Source organism: Chlamydotis macqueenii, chromosome 3, assembly GCF_036417535.1.
Source record: "Chlamydotis macqueenii isolate bChlMac1 chromosome 3, bChlMac1.mat, whole genome shotgun sequence".
NCBI classification, from domain to species: Eukaryota; Metazoa; Chordata; class Aves; order Otidiformes; family Otididae; genus Chlamydotis; species Chlamydotis macqueenii.
Genome location: NC_141558.1, coordinates 83,311,412 through 83,323,758, shown reverse-complemented (window position 1 = coordinate 83,323,758; position 12,347 = coordinate 83,311,412). Strand labels below are relative to the sequence as shown.

Here is a 12,347-nt window from a genome sequence, read left to right as displayed (position 1 = left end):
GCTTTTTGTGTAGTTCAAAGCAGCTTTATCTGCCTGGTTTTGCAAGGTACCATGCTCGGAGCTTAAATCCCTCTACTGCCAGCCTATCTTACCTGTATAATAATGTTGACCATTGTCCCTATGATGTCCTCAGTATAGGCTAGCAGGGGCTGGGGGAGGATCAGCAACGATCCAGTTGTCTCTGAACTCATGCAGTTGCTGTCCTAAAGGCAAGCGCTGGGCTGATGGTGTTCTGTCAATGCTGGACGGGAGGGGCTGGACAGCTGTGTGCCAGGCACCGCAGGAACACATAACCACCATCAGCAATCCCAGCACAAGACCCTTGCCTCCAGCTCCACTGGGGTCTCACAGAGGCTCTTCCCCATAGCCCCCTGAATTGCTCCTGAGCTCTTCCTTTATGTGCATTTTGTTGTGCTTCATCCCCTACATGAGTATAAAGGGTGAGGGGTAAGAGCAGATTATCCTCTCCTAGAAGATGCTCCAGACTTCCCTCAGCTGGCCTGAGACTATATCACTCCCCATCCCTCCTCTCAAGAAACACATATCCTAAAGCTTTTAATTCACTAATCAGTTGTGTTGAGGGTTTTTTTTAAGGGCAGAAACATTAAATATGAGCATGAAAATGGTTTCATGCCCTGTGTACACTAATAATAATAAAAATCCACTGGACATGAGAGATTGATGTAAGACTACTGCGAGTTGAATGGCTCAATTAGGGCATCCAGCACTTTAGGGTAAGTAGACTCAGAGTTCACTGAATAATATCACAGCTATTCTTCCCTGAAGAATCTTCCCTCACTGTCCTCAGGAAAACGGCACATCATTGTCACTACATCCAAATCTTGGCTTCTTGGTTGGTAGATAGAAGAGAGGCATCAGTGTTGCCTCACATTGTTCAAGGTGCATATTTTATCAATTTGTCTTTCCCTTAAGCAGTATGACAGGTAAGAAAGACACTCACACAATGCAGGTCTAGAAGACTATCTGAGGTACTGTCAATTTAAGCTACAGCCCAACACCATGATGCACTTCTGAGTCTCTACTCCCAAAGACACTTTGGGACATGGAGGCTGGGTCTCACGTGAGGCTGTTAGGTGTGGAAGAGGACAGAAATCTGAACAAGGGAACACATAACTGATCCAACTGGTCTGAGGCCAGGGAAATGCTTGCAAGTGCACAGGGAGCCTATTTCACATCCCTTGTGCTTGTAATACATCATCTAGACACTATGACAATTTCACCTCCAACTTCAGATACCTCAGCAGAGCTATGCTAGTCTGCAGCAGCACTGTGTGCTGGTAATCTCCATGACCTCCAGTGGAAAAGTGTTTAGCTGAAAAGCAGCAGCAGAGAACAAGTCCGTCCCAAATAGCTGTGTCTTTCTTCACTACCGTGAAGACTACAAAGTCTTATCTATTCTGTAAATAAGAGTTTGGTCCTTCCTTTCCCTATTCTGCTGAATACAGGTCACTTTACTTTTTCCAAATCTTGAGAGAAGCAGATGCAACCTGCTGCACTCATTTTACTCTGGCAGCAGGACAGTGGCTCATCTCGTTGCCCGAGGACTCTGCCAGATGGCATCTGGCTATCACACCATTCACCACTCGACTCCAGCCTGTCTACGCATGGCAGCAGAAGCAGTGAGCTGCTATGCCCGCTCACCCTCTGGCTGTCATATTACCACATTGCGAAGGTTATTACCAGCAGAAGCAACTTAAAGTAGCTGTGAAGAGTTCAGCACTCAGTTTTCCAGCACCAGTTTAGAAGAACAGAGGTGCTGCATTAAACTGATTTAAAACTTTGTCTTGCCTATTCAGAACTGCACGTGGTGACAAAGGACATCTCTCGCTATGCCTTTGCCATTGTCTAGGCTTTCCCAGCTTTTCAACTAAAATTGTTTACAAAAGTCTTTCGAATTTCATGGTGGATTTTAATAATTTAAATAAAAACACTCCTTTTGTTCAGAAAATATATAGCTCAGTATAAATGCATTCCTTAGAATGGGTATAAAACCAATCAGACTACACCATGTTTCCCATTACGCAAGTTGTTGAGAGGCACAGGAAAGTGAAATTGCTGTCATTCCATTATTTCTACTGTTTAAGCGGATAGAATACAGACAGGAAGGTTATGCTTCTCTGAGATTTTTCATTCACTGTTTTACAAAGCCCTAAGGCCTCACTTGCTCTGTGAGAACTTAGTGAAGTGATGTGCCTATTTTTGCTAAGACATATGCTTTTTAGAATAACATGTAAACTCACACCAACATACAGCAATGAGCCTAGGTGGCTGGCTTGACATTCAGACTGATCACTTATGAAAAATGACAGTCACCATTTGGCAATTTTTTGGCTGGCAGAGAAAAAATAATTTGAAATTCAATTCAATTGACTTAACCTGAAGAAGATGAATATACAAAATAAAAGTAACACTAGCCAAATGCAGTGTAGAATAGATGGCAACATAGTATTTTACAGCACTTAGAAGGTCAGAGTTTGCAGATCCTAAAAATGTGTTGGTTTTGTTTTTGTTTTGGAAAAAAAAAAAAAAAAAAAAAAAAAAAGAAGAAGAAGAGACCAAGATTTCCAGCATTTACAGGTTGATAAAACTGTTCCTGTCATACCCAGGATTTATGAACATGATTTGCTGTACTGCAGAACAAGTAATGCTGCAGGATGTGAGATTCCATTACCAAGGAATGAGATCAGGAATTGGCTGTGACTGAGACAGGTGAAAATAGATCTTTTACCTATAAAAGCTCAAGTGTGCTCTGCATTCTACAGTCTAGACAGACCACACTGTTTTCTCATCAGTTCTTTCTGCTATACTGGAGCATTTACTTTTAAATGAACTCTGTTCTGCTATCAAGCTGTGAAGCAGTATAAAAATGTATACCACATCTCCCATTAGCAAGATGACGCATTGCAGAGTATACGACAGGAATCTTCAGGGAATACTTCGGGATTAGAAGTGAAATACTGCACAGATGGGATTGTTGGGTAAGGGAATTCCCTCTGCCCCATACAGGGCTCAGAACATTTAGAGCTTTTACATCAATAGTCAAGATAAGGCCATTTTACCTTGTAAATATTTAAAGTACAGGCAAAAAGACGTGACATACTTGAAAATCTGAAAAAATAGGACAGTAACAGAGATGCAGATACTTGCGTTGCTCTTTTTTTTTAATCTTAACTACCAAATACTCAGTAATTTCCAGGGAAGGTGAAGAGATATGCAAACAAATAAGGAGAAGGACAGAGTTCTCACGCAAATTCTTAGAAGCTAAAGATCACGCCCCATTTCTCTCCTCCATACTAACTTAAGACTGAATGACAATTACTCTCTGGATACACTCACTCTTTCAACCATCAGCATTTAAAATGTAGATTTGCTCTCCGGCAGACTACTAGAGCTACACCATTGTCCGGTTTTGAGAAACAGGTTACACAACCTGCAAAGCCAATAAACCTCCTGGACAAGTCCTGTGAGTGTTTATGAGAAGGTACTGTGCCTTTCCATCATATCCTATCTAGTCATTGTTGTCCTCAGTATCAAGGGATCAGGTATCCGGAAGATTTGCAAAGGCACAGAGGGCAGCAACGTGCTAACTCCAGCTGAATACCAAGGGGAGCTGGACCTCACTTCTAAACCCCCCCACACCTGGTATAGGCCAGGGCAAGGTATTAGCACACTGCCACCAAGCTCATTGTTCAAGTATTCCACCAGTAGTTTCAGATTACCCTATACATGATCGAGTCTAGCCATCATTTTCATACTTGGAATTGGATTTTGAAATGTTTGCACAGAACTCGTACAGGAATCCGTGAGCCTCTTTATTACTAAACATCTCCCTTCAGCTTCCTGCTGACCTAATACGCTTCATCAAAGTTTTGATGTCTCCTTTTGATTATAACAGATCTAGCTGACTTATGAGATAACTGTGGAGTTCCAGAACAGAGTCAGAGTTTGAAAGGTCTCACCAAGCCCACTCCTAGTGCCTCACAGTAGGGTCACTGCTGCCAATATTTGCCTAGGGCATTCCACAGATCCCCGGTGATGCAGGCTCCACACCACCTCCACAGGTAGCCTTTTTCCAGTGTATCACTACTCTTATTTTTTTGCCTTTTAATAGGAAACATAAACTTGTGTTACTGCAACTGGAAGCCATCACATCTTGTCCTACCCACCATAGACAAGATTAACCCCTTCTTCTAAGAGCTCTTGAAGACTTGTTTCTTTTGAACATTTTTCTCCCCTTTAAGGTAAAAATATCCAATTCTTTCAGTCTTTCCACAGTCCTACCAACTATACCCTTAGCCATTCTTGATGCTCTCTAATAAACTTTCTCTTGTTGTTCCACCATTTTCTTGAAGTATAATGCATAATGACAGACAGGCTTCCAAGATAAGGCTTTGCCTATGCTCACAAAAGTGAAGGAATCCCTCCAGACATCTTCCGAGATTTGCTGCCACTTATACGTCACAAGATGATAACTTCTTGGCAAAAGCATGCCATTGTATATTCATGTCCAATTTCCACTCCAAAGCCACTGTTTCCAATTCAGCTTATAGCCATAAAAGACCAGTATCAAGTTACCATGTGGCAGATGACTCCTAGTGGGTGGTCTCTGCCCGGTTCCACATGAATTCCCCACGGGCACGGACCGTGTTACATGGTCTACTACTGCACCGCGTTAATTTGCGCACACCTCCTAGAAGCGTAGGTGGGAACTCCCTGCATGAGCAGGCTAAATTTTGTACTGTCCTGATTCCCTGTAGGAAGTCTAGTCTTAAGAAAGACTAGAAAGAAAAACTCATGCTGCCTCTCCCTACCTTTTGCAATCTGACTTCATTCATCTCAGTGGCTAACTGGTAACTTTGACAAATACTATACAAATTTAAAAAAAAAACAAACCCAAACAAACAAACAAAACCCCCCCAAACTTGTGCTGAAATACATGCCCTTGCAAACATTCACACATCATTTCTTTTTCCACAGTTTTTCGCACCAAGCACTTCAAAAATATTAATCCTCATAAGCTCTCTCTGAAAAAGTATTAAGATTTCCTTGATCAGATGGAGAAACCACAACTTAAAGAGAGGTTAAGTCAACTGCCCAAAGACATTGAGTGAGCTGATGACAATTTTAGACGTCAGTATCTTTCTTAATGCTAAGCATATTTATGTTGAAGCTGCAGAGTATGAACAGCTGTATAATGCTTTTCAATCCACAGCTATGCACAAACTGTGTTTTATCCTTGATAAGGAGGAGCAAACACTACATGGAAAGAACAGTACTTGATACCAAATGCACATACCTGATCACAAAGTGCAATCAGCCTGAAAGAAGAGCACCGTACTTCCAGGTAGCTGTCTGATACAGCACACCAAATACACAACTGTGCACATTTAAACAAGTAAGCTAGACACATTCTGCCAGAGGAAAACATGCCCCAAGTCCTTTGGTTTGAATCTTACCTTTCCACAAGCCACCATGGACAGGGCAAGCTGGTACCAGAGGTGAAATTCATCAAACGCAAACTTCATGGCTCTCTCCAAGCACTGAGAAAGAAACATTGGGAGAAATGTCAGACTTTTTTTTTTTTTTTTTAAAAAAAAAACAAAACAAAACAAACCTTTTGTCAAGACTGCTGCTTGGCTCAGCAATCACATCAGGAGAAAGAATCTGTTGCAGCCCAGGGTCAAGCTGACAATTTTTCATTTTTTTTTAAATGACATAATTTTCCTCTTCTCAGTTAGTGGGGCTTGCTAGCATACACCATCACTTCAAACAACAGCCACTTCATTCAAGCGCCTACGTACAAAATTATTTTAACATCTCAGACAGTTCTATGTACATTTCTGGCCTGTGCTGCCATAGGTCTGTAGCTCTTTCTACAAACTGCCAACTACTATGCTTCATTTTCACCTTCCCCATCAAGTTACTGCAAGGACAAGCTTTGCTTGCACATTTCAAGTGAAAGTTTCAGTAGAAGCCAGGAGAAGGTACCTCAGACAGCATGACATACTGCCCTCTTCTGCCCAGCGTGATACTGAGGAGGTCATAGACTGCAGAAGCATCCCGGAGGCTGACGGCTCGGTCATCCTGTTGGTCTGGGGCTCGGCTGATCACTGCATCCCGGTTTGCCTGGGCACAGACACGAATCAATCATAGAACTGTTTAGATTAGAAAAGACCTTTAAGATCATCAAGTCCAACCACTAACCTAGCACTGCCAAGTCCACGACCAAACCATGTCCCTAAGCTACACACCTATACATCTTTAAAATATCTCCAGGTATGGTGGTTCCACCACCTCCCTGGGCAGCCTGTTCCATCAGACCACAAAAGAGCTAGAGAGAACGACTCCTCCATAGGAAGTTCCACTCATCATCCGTGGCATTTTGTCTAAAGTAATCTTGAGTTTTGTTTTTTTTTCTTTTTAAACTCATCCCAACATAAGGAAGGTGTTTCCGTACAGATGTAGAATTACTTTTTATCTACACGAAGCAAACTCAAAAAGACCGCTGTACATAAAGAAAGAAACTGCTAGAAATACCTCATCAACACCAGTTGTTTCACAGAATTAAAGCATTAGGAAACAGACCTACTAGATCTCATTTCCTCAATAATTAGAAATATAAGGCCATACTTAAACCACATTCCTTATTACTTCAATTGCCCAGAACTATAATTGCTTCCATGGTTGGTATTTTATCTTCTGTGTCTGCACTTGATTTCTTCCCAATAGCAAGTCTTTTTGTTCTTTTCTGCTACTCACTTTTTATTTTTTAATTTGAGCAGGTTGCCTTAGTAATCAGATTCGTTCGTCATCAACTTAATGCAATTAGAGGTCTGGGCAACACAATACCAAATAATTGTTTTAAAAAATACCTTAAAAGTTTTAATTTTGCATCATCTATCAGTGCATTGCTCAGCCTAGATCAAAAAGAAACATTACTTATGACAGAAAATGGTCAGCCTAGCAATTTTTGAGGATGTCCCAGAATCCCATATGTGACAGTTGCAGATTTACCTCAAGATCCCAGCTTCTCTGTTTTCTGAATGCAAAGAGGAAAATTTCAATCCCAGAGTAAACTGAAAAGTCCCTCTAATTTCCAAACACAGAGGACTTCACCCAGACTGCCTACTCTCTGAAAGGGGCAGTGCTAGATGTCACTGAGCACTAGCACTGATACGCTGCCCTGGGCTCCTCTGCAGAAAGGGGTGCAACATCAGACATTCAGGTCTAGACATCTAAAAGACCAGAAAAATTAGAAGATTGCCAGCAGTTTCACCTGAGGCAAAGACAAACAAAATGTTCCTTCCCCAAAGCAGGGTGGTTATGAGATTTATTATACAACACTTACTACTATAATCTTACATCTATTTCTTTCTAATTGTAGGGAGATATTTTTCCCCAAAAAGGTTGAACATGGGAATTAAGTGTAATAAAAATTTCCAGAGTATGCAGCCCTTAAAGCCCACACATATTTCATTACGATTAAGCTGTTTCATCATGATACTATCTGTGTAATGTCCCAGTTCCAAGCACTCTTCATCACAGCCTCCAACTGAGACAGCAAACACAATTACTGACAACTAACATAATCGCAACCGAGAGCTAAATGGCGACTGCAGTTGAAGGCAAACGGATAGGTCAGGCTCAGTCCAGTGTTTGCACAAATAAACTTAAACTAGCTCTTGTAGCAACAAGAGCATTTTTCATGTAACTGCAAAAGACAATAGTTCAGAACAATAGGTTGCACAAGAGAATGAAACCAACTTCAAAGAGAAGATCCTGCAACCAGAGTACAGAAGCATAGTTCATGTATCTTTATTAGCAGAACTAAACAAATAAGAACAAAAAAAAAACCCCACAGATGTTTGAGCTCCATTTGGGTTTAACCCAAGACTGCTAATTTAAAAGGAAAAAAAGCAGTTAAAGTAAAGGCATAGAATCATAGAATGGTTTGGGTTGGGAGGGACCTTTAAAGGTCATCTAGTCCAACCCCCCTGCAAGAAGCAGGGACATCTCCAACCAGATCAGGTTGCTCAGAGCCTCATCCAACCTGGCCTTGAATGTTTCCAGGGATGGGGCTTCCACCACCTTTCTGGGCAACCTGTTCCAATGTTCTACAACCCTCAGTGTAAAAAAATTATTTCCTAATATCTAATCTAAATCTATCCCCCTCTATTTTGAAACCATTACCCCTTGTCCTGTCACAACAGGCCCTACTGAACAGCCTCTCCCCATCTTTCCTGTAGGCCCCCTTTAGGTACAGAATGATTCTAAGACTGCTACTTCAGAGTTAAACACAAAATATACATAGAACAATTCTTATTGCTGCGTGAATCCTCCTATGTCTATACAATAGCATTAACACTTTTTTTCCTGCACTGGTTACATTGTTATGACAATTGTTTGTAGAAAATAGCTACTGAGATAGCACCCCCATGCTCTGTAATCTCATCATCAGCCTCCCATTAGAGTGAGCTATAGCTCTATGCTTTGTTTGTGTATCCATTTAGTATCAACCTATGATTTTTTTAAGTTGATGCGTTAGCACAGATAGAAAATTAATCAGAACTGGTGAATGCCCATTAACGTCTGCTAAGAGATACTGGTACTAGAGGGAAGAATATGCTCAAATCCTGTAATAAGCAGGAATATGAGACTTATTACAAGGATGCAACATTCTAGAATTGCAGTCATACTGAACATATCGTACTTTACCTAAGCAGAGAGCAGTTAAAAACAACATATGCATAACTAATATTCTTTCCAAGGTCATAAACCTGCTTACTTTGTTCAAGCTTTAAAATCTCAAAGCCATAGAAGGTCTCTGCAATCTATCACACTCTGTACTTGCATGCATAAAAGTTGCCACTGAGTAAATTCATCGCCACTTCTACGTCAACAAATACTGAGCCTATTTCCAACTGCTAATTCAAGTTGCTCAAAAAAAAAAAAAAAAAAAAAAAAAAAAATCAAGAAGTTCCCATATTATCACAGAGATACTAACCCCCCCCACCAAGGCAAAAAGTGGAAACCTCATAACAAACTGACCGAACAGTAGTAAGAACATGGCATGTGTCTAACAATAACATAAATCATCATCCCAGGGCCCAAGGTATCATTTACTACTGGTGTTACCTCCAGGAGGGCGGCAAAGGGAACATGAATCACAATTTCTTGAAGCCCACTCAGGGAAATTGGTATGTTTCTGTGGCCTGACTCTCACAAAAGGATGGGTGCTGTGACCCAGATCACCATTACCCAATTTTTTTTGTCTTTACCTTTCCTTGTGTTTTTGTAAACTTCAGTTTGGCATTGAGAAACCCTGATAGTCACTGGTTAAATACAGCTGCAAAATAGTTGTACAGTTATGGCAACACAGTATACATTGATTCTGTTGGATGGGAAATTTTACTTACTGAAACGTACACAGAGAGAGATTTCATTTTACATTTCAGAATGCATAAATTCTAAGCCATTTAACCAACATTTTTTTCAATATCTGTGTTTCTGTTGTTTCAGATCACTAATTTTTCTGAGCACAAATGTAAAAAGGGTTATTTGCAGAACACTATCTCCAAACACTGTATCAGTAACATGAGCAGCAATTCCCAATTTGTCCTACTGCATTACTTCCTCCTCCTCCACTATAAGCAGCAGTAAAACATAGCTACAAATACATTTTCAACACCCCCAGCATGACTCTTCCCTTTAAGCTGTTCCCACCGTCACACAGACATGCCTCACAGCACACAAGCGGGATGGAAAGAGATGGTGAGTCACACCATTAAAAGAAGAGAACCTCTGTTCAAGGCTGTTGTGTGGGATGGAGAAGGTCACTAATGCTACCAACAGGAGTTTCACCACCAGTAGTCAGCATAACTTGCATTATACAGAAAATACAGAGTCAATGCCCCTTTATTTGATGTACTCATAGGTAATGGAGCAACCCAGAGATACATCGTATTTGCGTACTTTGGGATGCATTAGACACAACGAGCTGTACATGCACGTGGCTCAAACATGACACCAATCCTATTTTGGGAGCTAAGACGCATCCTGTAGTCAGCACAGGCTGAGCAGCACACAGGATAGTGAGCACCTTCAGCCCTCCCTTTCCACAGCCCAGGGACACAGCCCACCTGCAGGCCACATACATCCAAAAGGCTCCAGCCCAGGCTGGTACCCTCAAGCCAACCCAGCGCTCAGCCATGCTGATGTGTCTGCATCGTGCTTGAAGCCCAACATGGGTATTCAACCTGACCGGGTACCAAACCCGCTGGGGTTCTGCAGGACTTTTAGGTTCCGCTCCGAACCACAGCAATACAACAGTATGGGACTTTCAGACCCATGCTGCCTTTGACAGCAGGGAAGAGATTGGCCTTTCTAGGGATCTGCAATTTAACCAACAACCCCGCTGAGCTACAGATGGCTTGTGCCTCCCTATCCATATACACAATATACCTACCTGCAAACTAGATAAGCCACCTATACACTGAGGATTTGCTGTACATCAGTGACCCTGATAATTACAGCTTATTTATGGCATATTTATTATATGTAGAAAGGAAGAGAGCCACAGCAAATCCAAACAGCCATTACTTCAGCAGTTATTACGCACGCAGTTACGCTGCAGAAAATTAAATTTTACCACAGTACAAAGATGTGCTTCTTAATAAAACGTCAAGCAATCATATGAATTACAATAGAGCATATCCCACGTAGCAGCCCCTTCTCACAGCAATTAGCTATGAAGTATCCTTTAATTGCTCTCTTTGAAACATGGTTCCCCCTGCTTTTTTTTTTTTTTTTCCAAAGAAGAAAAAGAAAGCAATTAAAATCTTTAATGAGTGCCTGCTGCCTGCCCCCTAATTCCTGGGCATTCTAATGTTCAACTAGTGTCTTTTCATAATAGACATAATTGCCAGATCCACTGCAACGGCAGCGTGTTTAACACAGTGTACTGCAATAATGTAATTGGTGTGATTCAATACTAGCATTAAGAGAGAAAAACAAATGCTATGTGTGCAAGATTGACAACAAGCCTTTGAAATCACGCAATTGATGCCTCTACTGCTAAGAGCTGGGAAACATTTAGCCCATGTCCTTTGGATCTCCATTCTGGCTGTTTTGCCTGTACTGCCAACAAAATGAATTGACTGTTCGCAGTGGCAAGGACCCACTCACACGGAAGAAGCTACTGTCTTTTCACCTAAGTTACTGATGATCTCTACACAGCACTTGAAGGTTCCCCTCACTAACATATACAAAGAAAATATTCAAGGTTGACTGCAAAGCTGCTATGAAAATGGAAAGCAGGTGGAACAGGGAGGAAATATCATACTCCAGCCACTCCCAAAAATGCTCTTACAGAGACCACAACTTGCTCCATTTCAGAGCAGAAGCATGGTGAATGAAAACTTATAGCCTTGTGAGCTGTGTGGCATCTGTCTCATTTCTGGTAGGCAACAGATCACAAGCTACTGGTACCCCATTCAGATGTCTCGGTAAAGTAGCCCATTATTATTGGTTATCAAATATGACCATATAGTTGTATCTTATCTCACACTTGTACTCCAGAACTAATTCTGGAGACACTACTGAAAGACAGACAGACATACTTCCCCAGCCAAAATAGCCCAACAACTCCACACAAAAGGAAGACAGAGGGAGAAAGACGTGAAGTTCATTTACAGATACTGTCTTGGGTAACAAGGTAATATACTTGCTATCCGTGATCTGCATTTAGAAAGTTATCTTTTAATAATTTGCATCCTTCTTACATGTTCGGAAACAAGACCTCCTACTACAAAGCTGAAGAAAAAAACCTCTCTATCCTGTCTCCAGCAATGCACATTAGAACTATTTATTCAAGAGGCAATTACCAGTGGTGGTGTATTTCCCACTAGAAACATCCTGCAATACACCTTTGCAGGTCCCAAACACATAGCTTTGCCTTGCAGACCAATTAAAGAGACAGTCAGGCTTGCTATTATCATAGAATCATAGAATGGTTAGAGTTGGAAGGGACCTTCAAAGGTCATCTAGTCCAACCCCCCTGCAAGGAGCAGGACATCCCCAACTAGATCAGGTTGCTCAGAGCCTCATCCAGCCTGGCCTTGAACGTTTCCAGGGATGGGGCTTCCACCACCTTTCTGGGCAACCTGTTCCAGTGTTCTACAACTCGCATCGTAAAAAATTTTTTCCTAATTTCCAATCTAAATCTACCCCCCTCTATTTTAAAACCATTACCCCTCGTCCTATCACAACAGGCCCTGCCAAACAGCCTCTCCCATCTTTCTTGTAGGCCCCCTTGAAGTACTGGAAGA

General features: G+C 41.5%; 1 protein-coding gene across 3 annotated transcripts in view; it reads right to left on the bottom strand.

Annotated features, from left to right (window-relative positions):
- The window catches only part of TTC7A (tetratricopeptide repeat domain 7A), a 180,021-nt gene that overhangs the window by 125,828 nt on the left and 41,846 nt on the right, over positions 1-12,347 (bottom strand). For all 3 annotated transcript variants that reach the window (XM_086745752.1, XM_086745749.1, XM_086745751.1), the window contains exons 9-10: positions 6,010-6,147; positions 5,478-5,561 (exon numbers count right to left, since the gene is read on the bottom strand). In XM_086745752.1, coding sequence (XP_086601878.1) covers positions 5,478-5,561; positions 6,010-6,147 — 222 coding nt within the window. The remainder of the gene's footprint in view (positions 1-5,477; positions 5,562-6,009; positions 6,148-12,347) is intronic.